Raw genomic sequence first — 27816 nt, 5'->3', positions numbered from 1 at the left:
GAAAAAGAGCGATCAACCAATACTCAACTTCCTATCTTTGAACCAATCTTGGATACAATCTGCCTTTCTCTTGACTCTCTCTGAGTTTTTACTCATAACTGATCCACCACATGGGACCTTGAGAGCTCTTGATAAAATCCATCACTCACACTGCCTTCATCGACTCGCCTTATTATGAGATCAAAGAATTCAATCTCGTTATTCAGACAAATCCATGCAGTACTTACTTGTATTAACTGGGCTTATATCACAGCATGCTTTCAATAAAATACCTCACTAAAAATTTCTGGCATTCAATTAAATTATGTGTAGCTTCTCTTTAGCCAAACTATGTGCTTTAATTACATCATGACACAAACATTCTTAAGAAGAAATTTGTACTTTTTCAGACACCCATTGTACAGGAAGTTGCTTGGCTTAATGTCACGATGAATGATGCCAAAGTGATGAATGCGTCTCAAGGCCTTCAGTAAGTTATACATGTACTCTCTTACTTCTTCCAGCTTCATCGAACTCAGAAGATCCTGAAAAAGAATGTGGATGTTTAAAATAAAAATCAATAGCTTCATGTTTTAAGTTAATGTGGAGGATAGATGCAGCAAATGCAATTTGAACTAAAAACTTACCAAAAAGGAGTCATGCTCCAGATATGGCATGACAATAACCACATGATCATCCTTCCTTAAGCAGTATTTAACTCCCATTACATTGTCTTCACCCCTGAAATAAATAATTTGGTCGCATTAACTAAAATACATAAAAGATAATTCTGTTTCATATCCTTTATCTATAAAAGATATATTATTTAATGAGCTATTTATTCTCCTATTAACATCAGAATGTTGATAGTTAGCAACATGCAATAAAGCTTCCTTTTTCAGAGGCGAATTGAATTAAGAATTTTTATAGTTAGTTAGAGCTTTGTTGTCATTCCTGAGGACAACAAGATTGCAGTGCTACTCCATTCAGTGCAAAACATCATATTGGCAACTTAATTACTAAAAACACAATGACTAAATTTAAAATAACATCTGAGATATTTAGAATGACATCTAAGTTACAGGTGAATTAAAAACAAGAAATAGTGGCTGCCCCATTCAAGTCTTGCACTTGCCCATGTCATAAAATGCAGTGAATAAATATAAAATGGCATCAAGAATTAAAGATGAAATTCAACAGAGCTCTGATATCAAAGGAAGGTAGCTGCTCCATTTAAACCTAAATACTGCACATGCCCACCTATTGCACTTAAGAGACTGTCCATAGTGCCGATGGACTATGGGTGGGTAGGGGGGCATTGTTCAGTCGCTCTACAGCCCTTGGGATAAAACTGTTTCAGTCTGGATGTCTGTGCAGAGATGTTTCTGTATCTGCTGCTGAATGGCAGGAGATTCAACAAGTGCCACTGGGACGGGATGAGTCCATTGTGTTACAAGCCCACCATAGACAGTGTGAGTTGTAGATAGTTTCCATATCTGATAATTGTGTCCCAATGATGTTCTGTGCAGTCGTGACCACTCGTTGAAGAGCTTTTCGGTCGATCATGCTGCAGCTCATGTACCATGCTGTCATGCAGTAGGTTAGTATGTTCTCAAATACACATCAATAAAGGTTTTCCAGCAGCTTTTGGGGCAGGTTTGCTCTTGTTAAACTAAGATAGTAAGGTGCTACTGAGCCTTCCTTACTATCAAGGAGGTGTTGGTGGTCCAAGGGAGATCTTCTTTAGGTGCACTCCCAAGAACTTAAAGCTGAAGGCCTTTCCACTGCTTCACCATTTATGAGTAGTGGAGCTTGTTCATTCCCTAAAGTCGATAATCATTTCTTTTTTTTTTGATGTTGAGTGAAAGGTGATGGTTGTTGCACCATTCAGTTTCTGCACCTCCTCTCTGTATGTTATTGCAATGTTATTTATAATTGATCCAGTCACTGTGGTGCCACAAATTTGATGATGGAGTTGGTGGCATAGGCAGGGAAGGGCACAGTCATGGGTGAAAAGTGTGAAAAGGAGTGGGCTCAGTATACATCCTTGAGGTGCACTGGTGTTCAGGGTCAGGGAGGTTGATGTGTACTTGCCTAGTCTGATTGCTGGATGCATCTGGTAAAGAAGTCCAGAATGCAGTTGAAAATTGATGTATTGAATCCCAGATTGTGTAGTTTGGCAGTCAACTTGTTGGGGAGTATAGTGTTGAAGGCAGAACTGGAGATGATGTCCCTGGTTGATCTATTTGGCCTATTGGCAAACTGGTACTGGTCCACAGTAGCAGGGATGGCATTCTTAATATGGGACATAACCTGGCTCTCCAGGCACTCGGCAGCTAAGGGGGTGAGCGCAATCGATCTGTAGTCGTCAAGGCACATTACCACTGACTACTTTGGAATTGGTACGATGGCTGGTATTTTGAAGCACGCAGGGACCACAGTAAAGGACAGAGAGAGGTTATAGATTTCACTAAAAACCTCTGCCAGCTGGTCAGTGCAGTCTCTGAGGACCCACACAAGTACACCATCTGGTCCAGTTGCTGTATTAAATACTAAAATATATACTATATTAATATATATTAAAACATACATAAAATATATACTATATTTTAGCATAGCAATGTATGTAAATACAAATCCATTTTTAAAGAACAGTTTGCTGTAAGCAGATTTTGATAATTGTGTTCTTGACCTTGTTTAACTAAAGTAGCATTAAATTATAACTGTGTAACATTTGAATGGCATTGACCTTACAAATTACCATACCTCAGATTTCTTTTGTCGTATATGATGCTACCACAACAAAACTCGCAAGCACACGTAATAAGATGAGTTTTGTGTTGACATTGAACCCATGGTAAAGTAACTATGAGTTGGAACAGAGGGGGCAACAAAAGCCTATTTACATTAATAGACAAGAGCTACATGCAGCCCAATTTGATGATAAGGTAGACTCCACAGGAAACTGACATAGCCAGGTTAACCAATAGTTAACATTGAAAGTGCATTAAATATTGAAAAGTACTTCTGTTGAAACACAATACAAACTTCCACTTGCTGTATTATACAAAGTCTAAAGTAATCTGTTAAAATACCTTATTCTCAGAAAAGGAGTTGATGTAGTACAAAACAGAAGTGCAATCTCCTTGTAAAAACAGCTCTCTTCCTTTCAGATTGATTACCTCAGTACATCAAGGCAACTTCAGCAGCACATCTGCTCAAACTCACTTCAAGGTTTCTCATTAAGAATGACAACTGCACCAGACACAGGATAAATCCTTATCAACAGAACATGCATGTTCTGTCTAAATGTACCACCGATTACAAATCTGAATCAACAAATGTACGCATTTGAGTCTGGTAGAATTGCAACTTGAGCATAGACAGCACACACAAGTCACATCTCTTGCCTTCAACCTCTATTTAACAGTAAGATCATCACAGTGAGAGCGGCATCACTTTTGAGTAACAGTAAACCAACTTAAATGACAAAATTATATTAGTGTTAATAATTCAACATCAGACCATAAGATATAGGAGCAGCATTAGGCCATTCGGCCCATCATTGTATTACTACTGACCTATTTTCCCTCTCAGCCCCAATCTCCTGAATTCTTCCCGTATTCCTTTGTTAAAGTGATTTTTGGGTTTAGGTCATTTACATTTAGCAAATGGCTTTGATTACGAGTCTTCTGTTCCTTGAAACTGCATTGTGGATTTAATTTTGAACAATGCATTCCTAAAAGCTGGAACCCAGTCCAGACGATGCTGACGTCTGTGGGATGGATGTGAATCAGGAGGTGCGAAGTTTGTACGTAGTTTCAAAAGAAAGCATTGTCTATACTTTGTAAATATGGAATTGTCCTTTGTGTCTAGCACATAAATATTTGCTGAGCCAGCAAACCTTTCCACCGAAAGCGTCTCCATATGATGCTGCTGTATCTTGTTTTGTCGAATAAAGAAGCGCTTTGTATCTACCAGTAATTTTCTCTGGCGATTTCATTTACACAACACCCTTCATGCCCTGACAAATCAAGAATCAATCAACATCTGCCTTAAATATACATAAAGACTTGGACTCCACTGCCACTTGTGGCAACAAGTTCCCAGATTCATCCAGATCCTCCTCATTGCCACTCAAAATAGATGACCCTCTATTCTAAGGCTATGTTCTCTGGTCTTAGATTCTCCCACCACAGGAAACATCTTCTACACATCCACTCTACAGAGGTTTCAATTAGGTCACCCTTCATTCTTCTAAATCCAGCAAACACAGGCCCAAAGCCATCAAACGCTCTTCATATAACAAGCCATTAAATCCTGGAATCATTTTCACTAACCACCTTTGCACCTTCTCCAGTGTTATCACATGCGTTCTAAGATAAGGAGCCCAAAACTGCTCACAATACTCCAAGTGAGGCCTCCCAAATGCTTTTTAAAGCCTCAACATTACATCTTTGCTTTTTATATTCTAGTCCTCTTGAAATAAATGCCATCATTGCATTTGCCTTCCTCAGTGCAGACTAAACCTGCAAGTTAACCTTAAGGGAACCCTGCACAGGACTCCCAAGTCACTTGGCACCTCTGATTTTTGGATTTTCTCTCCATTTAGAAACTAGTCGACCCTTTCATTTCTTCTACCAAAGTGCATGACTTGAGACTTGGACAAAAAGTGCATGTATTCCATCTGCCACTTCTTTGCCTATTCTCCTAATCTGTCCAAGTCCTTCTGTAGTCTCTGTTTCCTCAAAACTACCTTCCCCTCCACCTATATTTGTATTGCCCGCAAATGTTGCAAAATCCTGAATTTTGTCATCCAAGCCATTGACATATAACGTAAAAAGAAGCGGTCCCAACACAGACCCCTGTGGGACAGCACAAGTCACCAACAGCCAACCAGAAAAGGCTCCCTCTGTTTCCACTCCTTGCCTCCTGCCAATCAGCCACTGCTTTATCCATGGGCTCTTAACTTATTAAGCAGCCTCATCTGTGGCACCTTCGTCAAAAGTCTTTTGAAAATCCAAGTACACATCAACCAATTATCCTTTGTCTATCCTGCTTGTTATTTCTTTAAAGAATTCCAACAGATTTGTCAGGCAAGATTTTTCCTTGACGAAACCACACTGACCATGGCCTATTTTAGCATGTGCGCCAAAACTACATTATTAACAACTGACTCCAACATCTTCCAACCACTGAGGTTAATTTCCTTTCTTCTGCCCCTCTCCCTTCTTGAAGAGGGGACTGACATTTGCAATTTTTCAGACTTCTGGAACCATTCCAGAATCTTGTGAAAGATCATTACTATTGCCCTGACAAGCTCTTCAGCCACCTCCTTCAGAACCCTAGGGTGTACACCATCTGGCCAAGTGACTAATCTATCTTCAGACCTTTCAGTTTCCCAAAAACCTTCTCCCTAGTAATGGCAACTTGACACTTCTGACCTCTGACACTCTCAAACTTCCAGCATACTGCTAGTGTCTTCCACAGTGAAGAATAATGCAAAATACTTGTTCAGTTTGTCTCCCATTTCTACCTCTCCAGCATCGCTTCCAGCGGTCCAATATCCACTCTCACCTCTTTTACACTTCATGCATCTAAAGAAACTTTAGGTATTGTTCTGAATATTATTGGCTAGCTAACTTTCACATCATCTTTTCCTTAATGACTTTTTTTTTTAAAGTTGCCTTCTGGAAACGAGGACAAAGTGATGATGGTGCTGAACGGCTAATCCTTTGCTTGCATCTTCGGAAACGGCTCTATTTCTATCTTTGGTATCTCTTTTTTTCCTTTTCAAGGTTCTTTTGAAGACCCTGACCTGGAATTACACTCTGGTTCTTGGTGGGAATGGGAACTGCTCTCAGGGCCTCATGACCAGCCAGTTTTGATATCCCAAGGATGCAGCTGGAAGACTAGCGCGCCTTCATGGTGCCAGATTTTCGTGGCTCTGGAGACGGGTTGATTCAAGGCCAGTGCAGCTGACTGAGGCGTCACGGAAGAACACAGAACATTGGGAGCAGCGGGTTAGCTGCCATGGGCTGTGTGTCCAGAGACCTGAGTCCCTGGGCACAGAGCTCAGAAAAAGTCACTGCCTGTGCCACATGCCAGCGAGGGCAGAAACAGGATGATTTGGCAGATAAATGCATGGCTGAGAAGTTGGTGCAGGGGGTAGGGCTTTAGGTTCTAGGATAATTGGGATCTCTTCTGCGGGAGTTATGACCTGTTCAAAAGTGACGGGTTGCACCTGAACCCGAGGGGGAATCAATATTCTCGCGGGCAGCTTTGTTAGAGCTGTTGAGGAGGGTTTAAACTAACTTGGTAGGAGGGTGGGAGCTGGAGTGAAGGAACTCACTAAAGGACGGATGGTAAAAAAGTAAAGATAGCATGCAGTCAGATTGTCAGGAAGGGCAAGCAGGTGATGGGACTTAGTTGTAGCCAACAGGCTGAGTATCAAATCATTAGGGATGCAGAGTCAGAAAGGACAACAAATACGGTACTCAAGGTGTTGTATCTAAATCCGCATAGTATAAGAAATAAGGTGAATGATCTTGCTGCAATATTACAGATTGCCACGTATGATGTTGTGGCCGTCACTGAATCGTGGCTGAAGGATGGTTGTAGTTGGGAACTGAATGTCCAAGGTTACACATTATATCAAGAGGGATAGGAAGGTAGACAGAGGGGGTGGTGTGGTTCTACTGGTAAGGAATGGCATCAAATCAGTACAAAGATGTGACATAGGATCGGAAGATGTTGAATCCTTGTGGGTTGAGCTAAGAAACTGCAAGGGTAAAAGGACATTGTTGGCAGTTAATACAGGCCTCCCAACAGTAGATGGGAGGTGGACCACAGGTTACAACAGGAAATAGAAAAGGTGAGTTAAAAGGGCAATGTTATGGTAGTCATGTGAGATTTTAACATGTAGCTCGATTGGGAAAATCAGGCTGATAATGGATCACAAGAGAGTGAGTTTGTTGAATGCCTAAGAGATAGCTTTTTAGAGTAGTTTGTCGTTGAGCCTACTAGGGGATCAGCTATACTGGGATTGGGTGTTAATGTAATGAACCGGAGGCGATTAGGGTAAAAGAACCCTTAGGAACCAGTGATCACGGGATTCTGCAGGGAGCGCTCATGGAGTGAGGTCGTCTCTCTGGCTTCGCTCCATTCCCGTTATCCTTTTTAACCTATGATCTCCTTGATCTAATCAACTTTAAGTACACCAGAAGACTTAAAACTTTATCTCTCTGAATTATCGATTAATTGACTTCCTTTTGTCAATCACAACTTTTGAGCTTAAAGAAATGAGTACGAGATCTAAAACCAAAGATGGGAAAGACGCTGATGGGAATGGAGGAAAGAAGAAAGGTGACTCTAAACCAACGGAATTAACTTACGAAGTTATGGTGAAGTGTTTGGAGGAAATGTTTGAGCAGCATCGGATAAAATTATCTGAAAGTTTAACTGCTCAATTTGAACAACATCGTCAAAGCCTTAATGAAGATTTAAAATCAATCATGGAATCTTTGAAATTCCTGAATGCTGATGTTCAAAAACACGATGCAAAAATTTCTGAGCTGGATACTAAATCTCAGAAGACGGATACAAAAGTTGAGATCTTAGAGAAGAATCTAGCTTCGACTACTAAACAGCTCCAACAACTTAAATCCAAAGTTATTGATCTTGAGAATCGATCGAGAAGACAAAATTTACGTTTAATTGGCCTACCCGAGGATGTTGAGGTTGGAGATCCTGTAATATTCTTTGCTAAACTTTTAAAGGATTCGTTCGGTTCAGTTTTTCCCAACGATCCTCCATTACTCGATCGCGCCCATCGTATACCGTGGGTAAAGTCGGCAGCAGCTGTTTCCAAACCCAGACCAGTTATTCTTCATTTCCATTATGTTAATGTTAAAGAACAACTTCTCCAGATCCCTCGTCGACAAGGGATGATTAAGTATCACCAGCATTCCTTCAGAATAGTTCAAGACTACAGTCCTGAAGTGATGAAGGAACGACTGACTTTTAAACCTTTAATGTCGGAATGCTATCAAAAAAATCTCAAACCAGCACTACTGTATCCTGCACGACTCAGAATCTCTCTTCCCGATGGAAATCGTCGTGTTTTCCACTCTACAACTGCCGCTCGGAGCTTTTTGGATGATAATTTCCCATCTGATACAGATACCCTCTCTTAATCTGTGTTGGGTGCTTCCAGCACCAATTTTTTTTTCTCTCTGGTGTTTTCCTTCAAAATAAACCTTCTACTACTGTGCGATGAAGGTTTTTTATAAGTTTAAGATTCTTGTTCTTTGTTCTTTACTATAGTGATTATTCTATAACTTATATAGAATATTTATCTTCTGTGAATAACATCACTTTCCCTTAGTTAACCTTTTGTTTTAATTTATCCTTTTTTGTTATTACTAATGATCCGATCCGATGGTCATTTGTAGTTGTATGCTTCCTATTTTTGATTTTCGCATAATTAAAATGGCGACTTGTCTCTCTTTTTCTATAATTTTTTTTTCGGGACGCCATGTTCTTATGCTTCTTCTTCCCATAATCCATTTTTCTTATTTTGGAAGCATTTTTTTATTTACTCGTTTATAATTAACTAATTATATGCACTGATACTGGTTTCTTTTATTTTATATATTTTAGTAATTTTTACTATGGAGACTAAGTTACAATACTGTTTATTTTTCACATATTAGTCTTTGGGAGGTCACTTATCTAACATATATTTTTGGAGTTGCCCCCTGCAGAAATGGGGTTAAAGTTAGTATTAGTTAGCACTTTTTTCAGCCTTCTCTGGCTCAGTTCGGGTTTCTATTTGGGGTTGGGGGAGGGGGTGGTCTTTTTCTTTTTTAATTTTTTCTATTGGGTTGATTCAGAACTACAAAGATGTCCCCAGTGTCGAGGTTTCCGGTTCCTCTCTAATCATGTATTCCTCTTCCGATTTCATGAGCTCACATTATGGTTAACCCCTTACTCACCAAAGGGTTAATTTTTAGTTATGGCTCATTCTATTAATTTTGTCTCTTGGAATACAAATGGTTTAAACCATCCAATAAAACGGAAAAAGATTTTCAAAATATTCCAAAGACTGAATGCTCATATTATCTTTGCTCAAGAGACTCATGTAAGGAAAGAGGACAGTCAACGCTTCTTTAAGTTTTGGAAAGAACAACAATACCACTCAAATGCTCAAGCCAAAATTAAAGGCGTTTCAATTTTTATTGATCCCTCAATTACATTCATTCATCAAGACATCATTTCAGATCCTAATGGCAGATTTCTGTTAATTACGGGGGTACTTTTTAATAAAAAGGTCGCTATGGTTAATGTTTACGCTCCGAATGTGGATTATCCTGAATTCTTTAAACATTTACTTACTTCCCTTCCTAATTTAAACGAGTATATGTTGATAATGGGCGGTGATTTTAATTTATGTTTGAATCCCATGTTGGATAGATTCACAAGTAGTCCAGCTTTACCGAATAAGTCGGCTACTATTATCAACTCTTTTATGTTGGATGCTGGGATTTCAGAAATTTGGAGATTTCTACATCCAAATGATAAGGAATTCTCCTTTTTTTCACATGTTCATCGTTCTTTTTCTTGAATTGATTATTTCCTGATTGACTCTCGTTTGATTCCATATGTAGTTGATTGTAATTATGACATTATTGCTATTTCAGATCATGCTCCATTGAAACTTTCCATCAAGTTAATGGATACCTTTTGTACTACCAGACAATGGCGATTTAACCCTATTTTGCTTCAAGATCAGGACTTTGTCAAATTTATAAAGGAGCAGATTGATTTCTTCTTTTCAACTAATACTACGGATGAAGTTTCCAACGGAACTGTTTGGACGCCTTTAAAGCTTATATCCGTGGTCAGATTATTTCCTATTCGGCCGGTTTGAAAAGACGTATTAACAATGAAATACTTCTACTGGTTGATAAAATTAAAGAATTTGATAAAAAAATATGCTATTTCTCCTAGCAAGGAGCTGTACAAACACAGAGTTGAACTCCAATTGGAACATAGCTTATTATTAACATCCTTGATCGAAAATCAATTAATGAGAACTATAAGTGATTTTTATATTCATAGTGATAAATCGGGTAAATTACTGGCTAACCAATTGAAATTTGATTCGGTTAAACGTCAAATTACTAAGATCCGCAAACAGGATGATACTTTCACAGTTGATCATGTTGGGATAAACCAAACCTTTCAAGAATTTTATACCTCTTTATATCATTCTGATTTTCCTCATGATTCTAATTTCATGCATGATTTTTTAAGTAAATTGAGTTTTCTGAAACTATCTCCCGAAGATTGCCTATCATTAGAAACTTCCATTTCAGAGGAAGAAATAATAACTGCAATCTTATCATTAAATTCCGGTAAAGCACCCGGTCCCAATGGGTTTACAGTGGAATTTTTAAAATTTTTTTCCTCCATTCTTTCTTCTAAGTTGTCTAGAATATTTAAGGAAGCAATTAGTTTAGGTAAATTACCACAATCATTTTATGAAACCTCTATTTCCTTAATTCTTAAAAAGAATAAAGATCCTACGGATTGTGCATCCTATAGACCGATATCTCTTCTGAATGTAGATTCAAAAATTTTTTCAAAAATTCTAGCTACTAGACTGGAGAAGGTGTTACCTCAAATTATTTCCATGGATCAAACCGGATTCATCAAAAATCGCTATTCATCTTTTAATATTAGGAGGTTAATGAATATTGTTTATACCCCCTCACTTACTACCCCGGAATGTATTATCTCATTAGATGCTGAGAAAGCCTTTGACAGAGTTGAATGGCCTTATTTATTTAATGTTCTTGAGAAATTTAATTTTAATTTGACATTTATATCTTGGATTAAATTGTTATATTACTCCCCGGTAGCCTCGGTCTGTACAAATAATTATAGATCTCCTTTTTTTCGTCTTTTTCGCGGTACTAGGCAAGGTTGCCCTCTTAGTCCTTTACTATTTAATATTGCTCTTGAACCTTTAGCAATTGCTATCCATGACTCGCCAAATATTGTTGGTATTACCCGTGGAAATGAAATACATAAACTATCATTATATGCAGATGATTTGTTGTTATATATCTCTAACCCGGAGAAGTCAATTCCTGCTATCTTAGATCTGTTAGCTCAATTTAGTAACTTTTCTGGTTACAAATTGAATCTTAGTAAGAGTGAATTATTCCCTTTAAATAAGCATGTACCTATCTATGGACGTTTACCATTTAAATTGGTTACTGATTCATTTATATACTTAGGGATAACAATTACCAAAAAATATAAAGATTTATTTAAAGCTAATTTTTTACCTTTAATTGATCAGATTAAACTTTTATTTACCAAATGGTCCCCAATCTCTTTGTCTTTGATTGGTCGGATTAACGCTATTAAGATGATCATTTTGCCTAAATTTTTGTATATATTTCAATCGGTTCCAATTTTTATCCCAAAATCTTTTTTTGATAACGTGGATTCAAAAATTTCCTCATATATTTGGCAGAATAAAAATCCTAGGTCAGGTAAAAGATATTTACAGAAATCCAAGAAGGAGGGGGGACTTGCCCTCCCAAATTTTAGATTCTATTATTGGGCAATTAATATTCGATACTTAAAATTTTGGCTACAAGATTTGGACGCATCTTTAAACCCTCATTGGGTAAATCTTGAATCTAATTCATTACAAGGGTTTTCCTTGGGTTCGGTTTTAGGAACTTTACTTCCTTTTACTTCTTTTAAATCATATAAACAAATGAATAACCCAATAGTTAAACATACTTTACGTATATGGTTTCAATTCCGAAGACTTTTTGGGTTTAATCAATTCATTCTAGCAAGTCCCATTATATCAAATTTTCTTTTTCAACCTTCCATGATGGATCAAGCTTACTTTGATTGGAAAACCAAAGGTATAATATCTTTTCGCGATTTATTTTTGGATAACTGTTTTATGTCTTTTGATCAACTTTCTAATAAATATAACTTACCCAGATCTCACTTTTTTTAGATATTTACAGATTAGAAACTTTTTAATTACTGTCCTCTCCTAATTTTCCACACCCATATCCAATGGACACTTTGGAAAAAATCTTAGACTTAAATCTTTCTCAGAAAGGTGTACTAGCAATTGTATATAATATAATTATGAATTCATGTCCTGATGCCTCTAATAAAATTAAAGCTGACTGGGAAAGAGAACTTGAGATTAATATACCGACTGAAAAATGGGAAAAAATTCTTCAGTTGGTGAATTCATCCTCTGTATGTGCTAAGCATAGGTTGATACGGTTTAAAGTAGTTCACAGGGCTCATATGTCCAAAGATAAACTATCTCGTTATTACTCTTATATTAATCCAATATGTGACAGATGCCAGTCTGAGATTGCTTCTTTAACTCACATGTTTTGGTCATGTCCCTTGTTGGAGAAATATTGGAAAGATATTTTTGATATTATTTCAACGGTCCTAAATCTAGACTACAACCTCATCCAATTACTGCTATCTTTGGATTACCAATGATAGACTCAAATAATTTAACCTCTTCATCGCGAAGGATGATTGCATTTCTTACTTTAATAGCTAGAAGGTCCATCTTGTTGAATTGGAAAGAGATCAACCCTCCTACAGTATTTCATTGGTTTTCACAAACTATGGTGTGTCTGAATTTGGAGAAAATTAGAAGTGCAGTTTATGACCCTTCTATTAAGTTTGAAAAAATTTGGAGGCCATTTATTCAGCATTTTCATTTGATGTAATTTGATCATTTCCAAACTGGTTTTATTTCTATGTACCGTTGTTGGAGGGGAGTGGAGGCGTCGACGCTGAGGTTTTCTTCTTTTCCATTTTTAAGTTGTTAGTTTTGCCCAAGTCTTTTAGTTTAGTTTAGTTTTTTTTCTTTTGGGGTGGGTTTTTTTTTCTTTTTTTTGTCTTTTTCCTTTTTTTTTGCTTTATATTATCCGTGATCAGTTCTACATGTATGGGAGTCTTGGTAATTTCCACTATTTGGTTTTGCAATTACTCTTTTTTTAAATGTAACAATACATCTCATATTATCTGTATTATTGCTATGTTTTGTTTCTATATTTTGAAATTAATAAAAAGATTGAAAAAGAAAGGAACCAGTGATCACAATATGATTGTGTTCAACTTGAAATTTGACAGGGAGAAGTAAAGTCCGATGTAGCAGTATTTCAATGGAATGAGGGAAATTAGAGTGGTATGAGAGAGGAGTTGGCCAGAGTAATTTGGAAGGAGCTGCTGGCAGGGATGTCAGCAGAGCAACAATGGCTTGTTTCTAGGAAAAAAGAGGAAGGTGCAGGACATGTGTATTCCTAAAATGAAGAAATACTCAAATGGTAAAATAATACAACTGTGGCTGACAAGGGAAGTCAAAGCTATTGTAAAAGCAAAAGGAAGGGAATACAACAGAGCGAAAACTAGAGGATTGGGAGAGTTGGATAGAGGATTGGGAAGTTTTTAAAAACCTACAGATTTTTAAAAAATATATCATTAGAAGGGAAAAGACTCTATGAAAGCAAGCTAGCAAATAATATCAAAGTGGATAGTAAAAATTTTTTCAAGTATGTTAAAAAATAAAAGAGAAATGAGAGTGGATCTAAGACCACTAGAAAATGAGGCGGGAGAAATAACAAAGGGGGACGAGGAGATTGCAGATGAACTAAATGAGTATTTTGCGAAGACACGAGCAGTGTGCCTGATGTTGTAGTGTGTGAAGGAAGAGAAGTGGGTGCAGTTACAAGAGAGAAGGTGCTCAAAAAGCTGAAAGACCTAAAGGTACATAAGTCACCCGGACTAGAGGAACTGCACCCTCTGATTCTGAAAGAGGTAGTGTTAGAGATCGTGGTGGCATTAGAAATGATCTTTCAAAAATCATTGGACTCTGGCTTGGTGCCAGAGGACTGGAAAAATTGCAAATGTTACTCCACTCTTTAAGAAAAGAGGAAGGCAGCAGAAAGGAAATTATAGACAAGTTAGCCTCAGTGGTTGGGAACATGTTGGAGTCAATTGTTACGGATGAGTTGATGGAGTACTTGGTGACACAGGACAAGATAGTACAAAGTCAGCATGGTTTCCTTCAGGGAAAATTCTACCTGACAAACCTGTTGGAATTCTTTGAGGAGATTACAAATAGGATAGATAAAGGGAATGCAGATGATGTTGTGTATTTGGACTTTCAGAAGGCCTTTGACAAGGGGCCACACACGACACTGCTTACCAAATTAAGAGCCCATGGTATTACAGGAAAGTTACTAACATGATTAGAGCATTGGCTGATTGGTAGGAGGCAGTGAGTGGAAATAAAAGGTTCCTTTTCTAGTTGGCTGCCAGTGACTAGTGGTGTTCTGCAAGGGTCGGTTTTGGGACCACTTCTTTTTATGCTGTATATAAGTGACTTAAATGATGGGATAGATGGCTTTGTTGCCAAGTTTGCAGATGATATGAAAACTGGTGGAGGGTCAGGTAGTGTTCAGGAAACAGGTAGGATGCAGAACGACTTAGACAGTTAGGAGAATGGGCAAGAAAGAGGCAAATGAAATACAATGTTGGAAAATGCATGGTCACGCACTTTGGAAGTAGAAATAAATGTACCGACTATTTTCTAAATGGGGAGAAAATCCAGGAATCTGAGATGCAGAGGGACTTGGGAGTCCTTGTGCAGAACACCCTGAAGGTTAACTTGCAGGTTGAGTCAATGGTGAGGAAGGCAAATGCCATGATAGCATTCATTTCAAGAGGTCTAGAATACAAGAGCAAGGATGTGATGCTGAGGCTTTATAAGGCACTGGTGAGGCCTCACCTTGAGTATTGTGAACAGTTTCAGGCTCCTCATCTTAGAAAAGATGTGCTGGCATTGGAGAAGGTCCAGGGGAGGTTCACAAGGATGATTTCAGGAATGAAAGGGCTTATCATATGAGGAACGTTTGATGGCTCTGGGTCTGTACTCGCTGGCATTCAGAAGGATGAGGGAGAATCTAATTGAAACCTTTCAAATGTTGAAAGGCCTAGACAGAGCAGATGCAGAAAGGATGTTTCCCATGGTAGAAGAGTCTAGGACAAGAGGGCATAGCCTCAGGATAGAGGGACGCCCTTTCAAAACAGAGGCGCGGAGAAATTTCTTTAGCCAAAGGGTGGCGAATTTTGGAATTTGTTGCCACATGCAGCTGTGGAGGCCAGGTCGTTGGGCATAACTAAGGCAGAGATTGATAAGTTCTTGATTGAACATGACATCAAAGGTTATGGGGGGGAAGGCCAGAAACTGGGGTTGAGGAGGAGATAGAAAAATAGGATCAGCCATGATTGAATGGTAGAGCAGACTTGATGGGCCAGATGGCCTAATTCTGCTCCTATGTCTTATGGTCTAAAACGTGACACAACAGCGAGTATAAATCAGCAAGTTTGTTATGTTATGTCTCCTCTCTCACTGTGAAATGGGGATATCCTTTTTCCCCTGATAGATAGATATAGATATATATATATATATATATATATATATACACAGAGAGAGAGAGAGAGAGAGAGAGAGAGAGAGAGAGATAGAGAGAGAGAGATAGAGAGAGAGAGATAGAGATAGAGAGAGATAGATAGATATAGATAGAGAGAGATAGATAGAGAGAGAGAGAGAGAGATAGATAGAGATTTCAAATTACCAGGTGAACAAATAGTTTTTGGGGTACTGCAAGCCTGTATCTTTATTGACGTTTTGCTGCATGCTTGAGTGCTCAATGGCTTTGGGGTTCTAACATTTAACTGCTATTCATTCTTTGGGGCACTCCTCCATTTTCATGGATGTTTGCAAAGAAAAAGAATTTCAGGATGTACATTGTATACATTTCTCCGACATTAAATGTACCTATTGTTGGTTTTTAAAAGCTTCCCAATCCTCTAACTTCCCACTAACTTTTGCTCTATTATATGCCCTCTCTTTGACTATTACGTTGCCTTTGACTTCTCTTGTTAGCCATGGTTCTGTCAACCTTGCCTTTAGAATACTTCTTCCTCTTTGGGATATATATATTCTGTACCTCCTGAATTGGTTTCAGAAAGTCCAGCCATTGCTGCTGCCCTTTTCCAATCAATTTTGGCCAGTTCCTCTCTCATGCTTCAGTAATTCCCTTTACTCCACTGTAATCCTGATGCATCTGACTTCTGCTTCTCTTTCTCAAATTTCAGGGTGAACTTTATCATATTATGATCACTTGTCCCCAAGGGTTCTTTTACCTTAAGCTCTCTAATCAATTCTGGTTCATTCCACAACACTTTGGGTTCTCACTGCTGAAAAGCCACAATGCAGCAGCAGCTTCAAAATATTAGAAAAAAAATATAGATTTCTGAAACAGCTGCAAAAAAAATTCTATGGACAAGCATGAGCTCCAATTTACTGCAGATGGCAAGCTTTTAATCAACAAAATCCCACTAAAGCCTTAGCTAAATTCCTGAAGCAATGCTAACTAATTTCATCATAGGACAAGAGGGAAAAACCTGAAAGTAAACATCTCAAGCCACTTCTTTCACCTCTAGAGGATTCATTAGTCTGTTGCAGGTTTTTCTGGGATTACGCCTTTCCATTTTTATTTTACATGGGATTGTGGTGCCACTGACCTTGACACACAACTCTAATAGCCTTGTGTTGCTTGCTAGATCCTTTCAGAGGGTAATTAAGAGGACTGGGAGTTTAGGATCACCTAAAAGGCAGACCTAAGAATAACAGTAAATGCCCTTCATTGCAAAATATCAATCAATCAGTTGGGCTTTCACAAGTCCCCTGGACACTATTAATGTTCTTTCTTTTATTTCCAGTCTGATATGGGATCTGAGCTCAGCTCCAAATCAACAGACCAACAATTACTATAATATAATGCTATACAGTAATCACATCCCATGGATAGCATGGAAGAGACCACAGAGAAAAATGCACAAGTTATTTGGATTTAGTTTTTAAAAGAATGCAGGATCAGTATTATTTATGCATCTTTGCAACAACCTAGTTAAGCATTACAAGGACTACTGAACAAAAATAGTTACCATACTATAAAATAAGCATATTTTAATGTTGCAAAAGGATCATATTAAATATCAAATTGCAATTATCTAAAATCAAAAGAAAACTAGAGATGCTGGAAATCTGAAAAGAGTATGTTGGACACGTCCAAGTCAAATAGCAACACCTGTGGAGGTTGAAACCAAGTTAATGTTTCAAGTAGGAACTGTTAGAACTTAATTCAGATTCTATATTCACAGGTGTTCCTTGACCAAGCATTCTCTGCTTTAAAAAAACAATGACAAAACTAGCTACACCATTAAAAGGGACAGAAAATGACCAGATACAAGCTTTCAAACAATTGTTTACATCCCGAAAATGATCGAAATTAATGAAGTTGATATGATAATTTTCATGTGCTCTAGACTTGAATATTTTCCTAGTGCGAAAGGATGGACTCCTGACCTTAGAATTCAAGCTCTGAGCTTGCATCTTACTGTCTACATGTGCTGTACTTCATCTGACTGTAACACTTTATTTTACACTCACTGTTTTACCTTACACTACCTCAATCCACTGTTGTAAGAAATTGTTCTATAACCTTGGAAGACAAGGTTTTCACTGTACCAATGTACATGTAACAATAATTAAATAAATTTACTCCCAATCAAAAATCAGATTCATCCTCAACAATTTTTAGTGACCAAATGAATCTGATTTCTTTATTTACTGGTCAACAACATGCTGACCAAACTCCGGTTCTACATTTGTAGTCATTTTAACATTTTGTCAATAGTTTGAAGAGTTAATCAATAAAAGAAGACAAAATGTTAAATAAGCCTTCCAAAATAAAATTATATCTTATAATCAGCATGAAAGTAATTACAAAATTGTTATAAATTGAAATGGAATACATTGAAGTAGAACAAGTATCTTGGCCAGTAAAGATACATAGATGGAATTGCAAAGACTTGAGAAGTGTTAACCATCCAAATTACTTGATGAAGGGTCTCAGCCCAAAACGTTGACTGTTTGTTCATTCCCGTTGATGCTGCCTGACCTGCTGAGTTTCTCCAGCATTTTGTATGTGTTGCTCTACCTAACCTTTGGCAATATACTTTCAGTCAACATATAGAGGGTGCATTAAACAGGTCACCAATACTGTACAAATGTGAACTTGTAATGGACATTGAAATGAAAACTGGCTGACAGTTCTTTAACATACTCAATTTGTGATAGATTAGCATCCATTTTTAAATTAATTTTCAGCATTTGGAAGTCATTAGTATGGTCAACATTTACTGCAAATCCTTAATTTCCCTCATGGCAGTGGTGAGTTACTTCCTTGAACTGCTGTAATCCTTTTGGGGAGAGTATTCTTACAATGCTTTGGGATAGGAAATTTCAAAATTTAGACCCAACACTGAGTACAGACCTGCAAAATGTCACGTTATGATTGTCCATGGCTGAGAAGTGAACCTGCAGGTGATGGTATTCCCATGTGCCTACTGATGTTGTCTATGTTATTGGAAGCAGTTGTCAGTTTGGGAGGTGCTGTGAGAGTAACAAATAACTGCATGGACAAATAATTGCAATACATATTGTTTATAGTACAAGCTTCAACCACTCGGGGTGTCAATCAGGTAGGCCGCTTTGCCCTCAATGGCCTTTGCTTTGAGTTCCTTGCAGTGCACTCATCCAGGGTGGTGTGGATTATTTCACCTGTGGAACCCAGTAATATGCCTTGTAGATGATGGGAAAAGATTTGGGATGTCAAGAAGCAAGTCACTAGTCACAGGATACCAAGTCTGATCTGCTTATGGCTACAGCATTTTTTGGCTGGTCCGATTGAGTTTCTAGTCAATAGTGATCTACAGATATTGATAATGTGAGTGTACATTGATGGTAATACCAATAAATATCAAAGGTAGATGGTTAGACACTTATTTGTCTGAGACTATCAATGCTTTCATCCCTGTTACTTAACAGATCATGACCAAATGTTGTCCAGGTCTTGTTGTATGCTTCATATGCTGATTTGCAAAACATTGTGCATCCTTTACCAAATCCCCTTACTGCTGATATATGACTGAAGGAAAGTCACTGATAAAGCAGCTAAAAATGGTTGAATCTCAGACACCACCCTGAGGAATTCCTGCAATTCCAACAAAAGGCATTCAACCTGAAACATTAACTGTTTCTCTTCCCACAGATATGGCTTCTCGACATGAATATTTCCAGTATTTATCCTGCACTGATGTCCAGGGACTGCAAGGCTTTTGATTAAGGCTACTAAATAATAACATTTTTTTCTTTTTTTTAATTCCTTATATGAAACATATTTGTTATTTGTTATAGCAGATGCTTTAGTTACACCAGATTCTGCCTGCGGCAAATTCAGTTAGAGTACTATCTTTCACAAGGCCCTGGATAGTCAGCAAGATCATTGTTTCTTCCACTCTGTTTCCTTGGGACATCAGCCAGACAAACCGTACAGTCTCAGTTGCTGCTGCAGGGCTCAGTTAACTAACTACAGGATAAGCAGAGTACTAAGTACAGGAGTTGGGATATTATTTTGAAATTGTGTAACATGCCGGTGAGGCCAAATTTGGTGTATGGTGTGCAGATCTCGTCATCTACCCACAGAATTATATCAATAAGATTGAAAGGGTACAGAGAAAATTCACAAAGATGTTACCAAGACTTCAGGACCTACGTTACAGGGAAAAATTGAATCTATTAGGACTTTTATCTCTGGAGTGTAGAAGAATGAGAGGAGATTTGATAGAGGTATGCAAAACTATGAGGTATTGATAGGGTTTTTCCCACTGAGATCGAGCAAGACAAGAACTGGAAGTCATAGGTTTAGACTGAAAGGTGAAATATTTAAGAGGAACTTGAGGGAACTTCTTCACTCAGAGGGTGGTGAAAGTATCCAATGAGTTGCCAGCCAAAGTAGTGGATATGGATTTGATTGCAACATTTAAGAGAAGTTTGGATCAGTGCATGAATGGGAGGGGTGTGGGGGGGCTATGGTCCAGGTGCAGGGTCAATGAAGCTAGGCAGAACAACAGTTCAGCATGGACTAGATGGGCTGTAGTGTTCTACGGGTACTATGTAACTTACATTTACTCACTCAACTATCATGCAAGCCTAATCTCTCAAAGTGAATTAGATTTGAAGACTTATTTCTGTGGTTTTGGAGACCAGAAGAAAGAACTGAACTTCTACTTCATTATCCTAATTCTGGCAATATGTACATTAATAGCTGAATCAAACATTTGAAGTTTTTGATCTCCTTTCAATGAACAAGTTAATGTGAGCAAGTCACCAAGAAGCTTGCCAGTTTGCTAATGATACAAATTATAGGCTTGAAAAAAAAAAGCGGAGAAATATCCTAGTAAAATAGCCCTCAAACAGAGGCATCTTTTTCCAGTATTGATTAATGTTTTCAATAGTCACTGTTAAGAGGTCAAGGTAGACTCAAAGTCAGCCAATAATTTTTCATGAATTTCTTTTGGTTTTTTGTTCACTGCAACAGAATTCTAAATGAAGGTCTATATGTAAACAAAAATCAAAAGTGCAAAAATTTTCAAAAAGCACTCAGTGTTCAAATCTAATTCTATTTGAGAGAGATTGAGCTCTCATGAGATGGAAGTGAATGTACTCAACAGACCAAAAAAACATCAGTATTTATCCTGAGTCTACTAATAGCCAATGAATTCTGCTGTAGAGCCTGAGTCAATAGAATTTATCTGGCTTCCATCTCAGGGATATAAAGTGAAAGAAAATGGTCTTACTGAAAAGTAGTACTCCATAATATGTGAGACTTGGCTGAACTGAGGCTTCACTGAGGCCAAGCTCCTTCCAGTCTGTCCAGGACCAACGAAGGAGAAAAGATTACCAGTCTTGTAAGGTGTGCAAGTTAATCCTTCAAGTGAGAGGGAGGAAATTGAGAGAAACAGAAAAAATTTCTCATGTAATTTTGGTATTGATTTTTTACAACTTAGAGCAAACTATATGTATTTTTAGCCAAAGTAACATCCAGTAGCATTTTACTTTACACCTTGGGTTCTTCTATAACTAAAGGAGTGAGAGTGCATTTTTATTAAAATTACACCTCCATCTTTAGTCAAGTTAATTCTACAACTGAACAGAGAAGCAATTATTTTAACAATTAATTATTGAATAAATCAGTTCAAAAAACCTTAATATAAACATAAATGATGTTTCCTATTATCAATTTAATCCAAAATTTCATTTACCTATTGGACAACAAAATTGTTGATTAGCTGTAATCGAACGGCAAATAAAATTTTGTCATGTTTTCTGCACCAACTATATCAGCAGTCAGATGAAGAGTTAAGTATATGAGTTGATACTGACCCAGCAACTGTCAGACACTGAAGTTCAGCAGCAATACGAACTGGATGGCTTGTGGGAATTAAATGTTTTAGCGCAAACTTCTCTACTTTACCCGACTTCAGTTGAGCAGTAGCCAAATAGACAGAACTGAATGTACCTGCAGAAGGACAAAAACAATAAATCTTCTAAAAAAAAACGTAATGACATCTTGTGGAAATATTCTGGTGCTAATCTTTCAGTACACAATTAGATACCAATAAATATTTTTTACTGTAGATAAAATACAAAAAGTAAAAATTATACACATCAGCAGCACATCAACACATATTTGGCATGCCATATTAAAAAAAAGGAGAGATTTAAACTGCAGTTTACTGTGCTGGTGCCAAGGTATCTGATAGTTGCTTCCAGAAATAAAGCAGAAAAAGAAAAGCAGGTGGATTTTGTTAAAAACAATATACCTTAATGTAAATCATACTATAGAATGCAAATTAAAAGCTATCTGAATTCCTCCAGCAATAACAATGTTTCTTGTGTTCAGATGGAATAAAACTATCAATAGAAGCAAGTTATATTGAACTAAGGCAGTTCTATTTAACAACAAAGAAAAAAAGCTCATTGTTTACTGATGTCGAGAAGAAGCTGTACAGGTTCAAAATTAAATTAACATATAAAATTAGAGCTAAAATAAAAAAAAACACTCATTCTGCCATTGGATGGCAGACCACACACTAAAATGCAGTCGCTGAAACAAAAGAAATTTACAACAGTAAATGAAAATTTGATTCAATCAAGGAAAGAAAAATGTTACTTTTTGCTTTTCAAAGTTCAAAGTAAATTTATTATCAAAGTAGATGTATGCCACCATATACAATCTCGCGAGCATACACACCAGATCCAAGAATCACAATAGAGTCAATGGAAGACTGCACCCAACAGAATGGACCAACATTCAATGAGCAAAACAACAAACTGTGCAAATACAAAAAGAAAAATAAATAATAATAACAATAAATAAACAGTAAACATTGAGAACATGAGATAAAGAGTCCTTGAAAGTGAGGTCCATAGGTTGTGGGAACAATTCAGTGATGGGGCAAGTGAAGGCATCCCCTCTGGTTCAAGAACCAGAGCGTTGCGGGGTAATAACTAGGTGGTGTGGGTCCTAGGTTCCTGTATCTTCTTCCTGATAGCAGCAATGAGAATGGAACATGGCCTGGCTGGTGGCAGGAGGTCCCTAATGATGGATCCTGCTTTCCTGTGACAATGTTCCTTGTAGGTGCACACAATGCAGAGGAGAGCTTTATCTGTGATGGACTGGGTGAAGCAACTGCTGTAGTTAGATATTACACAGTACTTCCCACCATGAACTTTCAAAATGTGATCACTCTTCTCATTGGGGAAACAAAAAAAAATCCAATTCAACCAGTAAGATGCGAAGAATAGAAAAGTGATAAGGCCTGGATTTTTTTTAATGCATTTTTACTGTGGGACAAATATTGATTAGGACACTGAAACGCTGTAAGGAATGGTGAAAGAAGTCTTGAGTAGTGCTAAGAAACGACAAAAATTGTACAGATGTAATTGTAGGGTCCGAATATTAAAGACAGAGGCATTTTGGACCACACTTCTGTTTCACCAATCTCATTCACCAATAGTAATTCCATAGCCTCCTATGCCTTGCCACACATGTTACGAGTCTGTCTCCACCTCCCTCTCAGCCAGTGCACTCCAAAATATAACGACCGTGTACTAAAATTTCTTCCTTCTCTCACCTGTACCTAAAAAGACCAAGGTAACATGTTTGAACAACTGGCGTCCTGTTGCACTCACCTCAATAATAAGCAAATGCTTGGAGGCGGGTCAAGGACTATATCTGTAGCATGCTACCATCCACACTGGACCTCCCCCACAATTCACCTACCAACAACAAATTGACAGATGATGCAATAGCCACGGCTCTACACACCGTCCTTACACATCTGGAGAAGAAGATACTTATGTGAGAATACTGTTCTTGGACTACAGTTCAGCATTCAAACCATAATTCCTTCCAAGCTTGACAAGAAGCACAGAGACCTCAGCCTTCACCCTATCTTGTGCATCTGGATCCTGGACTTCCTGTCAAATCGCCAGCAGGTGGTAAGAGTGGGCTTCCTCACCTCTGCCCCTCTGACCTTCACACAGGTGTCCCCTCCTTTACTTCTGTGTCCCAAGCCCCCTCTTTTACTTCTCTGTATACCTGGGAACAACTTCACTGCCTCAGCAGAGGATTCAGGTGGATTTTGTCAGACCATTCACAGGCACAAATTTCTTGATAGTAATGGATACAGCTACAAAGTGGCCAGAACTGTACCCAATGGCTTTCATTGCAAACTCGCACACTGTTGATATGTTGAGAAATCTCTTCTCAAGAACTGATGCTCCAGGACACTCAGTGACAATGGACCAGTTTGTTGCAGAACAGTTTCAGTCATTACAGAAAATTAATGGAATAAGACATTATATCCGCTCTGTACCACCCAGCTACAAATGGCTTGATGGAAAGGTTTGTCCATAATCTAAATAACACACTGCAAGCCATGTCAGCAGAACATACTACACTGAATCAGAGGCTTGCCAATTTCCTCTTTGCATATTGTAATGCAGCAAACTCCACAACCAACTATGCTGTTCCTGGGTCATCCCTTGACCTCACACTTGGATCTCCTTAAACCCAGTCTCAGAAGGACGATACAGAACAAACAGCTGAAGCAAACTGAGGGCTCCTCAAACAAGGAGGTTCAATGTTTCACTTCTTGTCAAGCAGTCCTAGCAAAGGACTACAGAGATGATCAAAAGTGGGTACTTGGTAAGATTAGGGACAGAACTGAACCACTCTCCTACACAGTGGAAATTGTGTCTCATGTCATTTGATGATCAGTTGAGGAGAGTAGAGTCAATTGTCAGAGGAGAAAGGTATCCAGAGCTGTCAGAACCACTTCCTGAAGTCCTGGAGTGAACTACTAGAATGTCCACGGAGGAGGTCCCAGAACCTGAGATTGTTTCACAGCTACAAGTCTCCCCTGCCAAGCAGAGTGATCCACCCCCCCCCTCCCTTGTCAAGAAAGACATTATCCCATAAGAGTAAGAAATCCTCCACAGCGATTAAATCTTCAGGCCTGATCGGGACAATTTAAAATTGACTATGCTGTGGATGTCTATTTTGTATATCCCTCCTCCTTCTCTTTCTCCTGTTGCTCACGCTCCTCTCCTGTCAGATTCCTTCCTCTCCAGCCCTTTACCTTTCCTTCCCACCTGGCTTCACCCATCTCCTTCTAGCTATCCTCCTTCCCCTCCCCTCCCCTCACCTCTTTATTCTGGCATCTTCCCCCTTCCTTTCCAGTCCTGAAGAAAGATCTTGGCCCCAAACATTGACTTGTTTATTCATTTCCATAGATGTTGCCTGACCTGCTGAGTTGTAGCTAAGCAGGGAGGAGTGTAGTACATTCACTATTTCAGTAATATTGTAAATAAGCTTTATTAATTCATGTAAGTACATGAATGGCATTACGCCGCACATCATAAGTGAGCACCTCACTAAAGAAAAACTAAGTAGACAAAACATATGCCGGCTCCTGTGTTTTTCTTTCAATTAGTCTCTGGAGTTATAAAACATAACGGGGAGGGAGCAGGGTCATTAACATCAAGCTCTGAATAACAGATATTGTTGAAGGATGGAAGACCACTTCTTAGACAAAGACAACTATAATAATTTCACGAGTGTTTGAAATTAAATCTGTTGTTCAGTCAGATGGTTTTCTGAAAGTACAAGAGTTGCCTTTAGTAAACAGTCTACAATGCAGGTTGAAGAGAATATGTCAATTCGAGACAAAATGGACTTGGACTGCACTACAACGATTTGCAATAAAATGCTGTTAACCATGCTCTTTTCTTGGCATATTTATTTAAAGATGGCCATGGGGATGGGATAATGGTGATGCCAGGTGTTGAGTATTCATCAGTTTCAAAGATTATATTACTGGTACAAGAATTTAAGACTGGCTATCCACAATTTCATCTGCATTGCACTGCCAGAACTGCATACTGAAATATTAAATTATCTGTTCTATTGGCATTTCATGATACATCAGGAAAAAAATATCATACTATGTTAGGTCTGTTTTCTTGATATGTCTGTCAGGGTCTCAGTAAATATGTCTGTAACTCTTCTACTAAAGCCTGATGCTGAATTACTTCACAAGGAAAACAGTTCCCATTAAAGGCCAAGAGCTAAAGAGAACGAGATTCACATCTCGGTATGCCAGAAAGCAATTAAAAGATATAAAGGTCAATACATAAATATGAAAGGGGATCTGTTGTTTCCAAGTATTGGTAATGAAATTGTTTAAACATACCTTCACCAATTTTGTCTTCAATGGAAAAAAATTTTGATAGGTGTGGTACTGCTTCATAGAGTCTCTCGATATCCATTTTAATCTCCGCTTCAAAAAAAGTGGTTAAACTGTTATTGCAATACTCTGAAATATCAATTTAAAAATCTTAATCTTTTCAATGAGTTTTCTTTATATGGTAATCAGTCTAAATCTAAGAAAATAATGCAATGCAACTTTGACTTTAAAGCAGTTTTAATTTTAGACAGGTCATGTACTCATTAACATGAAAAGTTTAAACATACTGTAGAACAGGAACCGAACAGTAAAAGAATACTTATTGTAATGTCCAACACAATTTTAGGGCCTTACAATAACAGAATCAAACCTCCTAGAAATTCATTCCTCAGCCACTTCCAAAACACCTTTCCATTATATGCGAACAATGTGTTGACCTCTCATGGGTAAAGCACAGCAAGCTAAGATGCAGATTATCCATATCAATCCACAACGAACCAGAAAAGTTCTTTAACAGTAACACTAACAATGTATTCTAGCCAAGAAACCACCAATGATATCCAAAGGGAAAAGGTGAGGTTAAAACAGTAAGGAACAGAAAGTTGGATTCAAGTTTTTCACCAAAAGAAACTAGGTGTCATTTCATCTACCGAGATAATGGCCTATTTTGTAGCAGCCTCCAACCGAATGGACGGTTTTCCCACCTAAACAGACTTTTCTCTCTTGAATTTAAATCAAGGAACTTTGCTTCCTTTTGGATCCCAGTGATCTGCCCATGTACCAAAGGACAGAGCATGCACAAACAAATTTAGAATAGGCATATGCAGACTTGATTTGAATTGAACTGAATTTAGTTTTTACATCCTTTACATACATGAGTAAAAATCCTCATTACATCTCCATCTAAATGTGCAATCATAGTAATTTATAATTTATAATAAATAGAACAGTCAATGTAATATAGAGTACATTCAAGTCTGTGTGAGTTCATCAATTTAATAGCCTGGTGGAAGAAGCTGCCCCGGAGCCTGCTGGTCTTGGCTTTTATGTTGCAGTATCGCTTCCTGGATGGTAGCAGCTGGAATAGATTGTGATTGGAATGGCTTGGGTCCCCAATGATCCTACAATCTTTTTACACAACTGTCCTTGTAAATGTCCTGAATCATGGAAGGTTCACAACTACACATGCGCTGGGTCCGCACCACTCTCTGCAGAGTCCTGCAATTAAGGGAGGTTTAAGGGAGGTACAGTTCCCATACCAGGCAGTGACGCAGCTGGTCAGGATGCTCTCAATTGTGCCCCTGTAGCAAGTTCTTAGGGTTTGAGGGCCTATACCAAACCTCCTCAACCATCTGAGGTGAAAGAGGCGCTGTTGTGCCTTTTTCACCACATAGCTCGTGTGTACAGACTACGTAAGGTCCTCGGTGATGTTTGGATGGCACAGTGGTATAGCAGTTGAGCACAACGCTATTACAGCTTGGGCCATTCTGGAGTTTGTGGAGTTCAATTCCAGTGCCATCTGTAAGGAGTATGTACGTTCTCCCCGTGAACTGCATGTGCTTCCTCTGGGCACTCCAGTTTCCTCTCACAGTCCAAAGACACACTGGTTAGAAAGTTAATTGGTTATTGTAAATTGTCCTGTGATTAGACTACTGTTAAATAGGTGGATTGCTGGGCGGTGCAGCTTGTTGGGTTGGAAGGACTGCTCCATACTGATCTCTACTATAAGTAAATAAACAGTGGGACTAAAGAAACCACAGTACCTCATCAACTCTTCCATGTTATCTTTAGAGGACCCAGTTTTACATTTAGATGTTTAATGCAAGTACTCTTCAGTTGAAAGAGTATTATCAAATTGATACCTCCTTGAGTTGCATTGACCATATGTGATGACACATTGAAGAACTCCACATTTTTTATCTGTATATCAAGTAATTACAGCTATACTGATACAGTTGAGATTTCCATGATCTGCAACTGATGTCATGGATCTTTGTGTTTGCAATTCCCATTTTTTTTTTTACCTTTCCAACCTTT

The 27816-nt window shown here is 38.2% G+C and overlaps 1 protein-coding gene across 1 annotated transcript in view; it reads right to left on the bottom strand.

The window, feature by feature from the left end:
• Positions 1-27816, bottom strand: part of cdc7 (cell division cycle 7 homolog (S. cerevisiae)) — a 103518-nt gene that overhangs the window by 42378 nt on the left and 33324 nt on the right. The window contains exons 3-6 of the mRNA XM_072273416.1: positions 25786-25872; positions 21410-21545; positions 627-720; positions 382-524 (exon numbers count right to left, since the gene is read on the bottom strand). Of these exons, the coding sequence (XP_072129517.1) occupies positions 382-524; positions 627-720; positions 21410-21545; positions 25786-25872 (460 nt within the window). The remainder of the gene's footprint in view (positions 1-381; positions 525-626; positions 721-21409; positions 21546-25785; positions 25873-27816) is intronic.

This window comes from Mobula birostris, chromosome 12, assembly GCF_030028105.1.
Source record: "Mobula birostris isolate sMobBir1 chromosome 12, sMobBir1.hap1, whole genome shotgun sequence".
In the NCBI taxonomy this organism is placed as follows: domain Eukaryota; kingdom Metazoa; phylum Chordata; class Chondrichthyes; order Myliobatiformes; family Myliobatidae; genus Mobula; species Mobula birostris.
The sequence above is the reverse complement of the archived record's forward strand: the minus strand, read 5'-3'. Positions and strand labels throughout refer to the sequence as shown.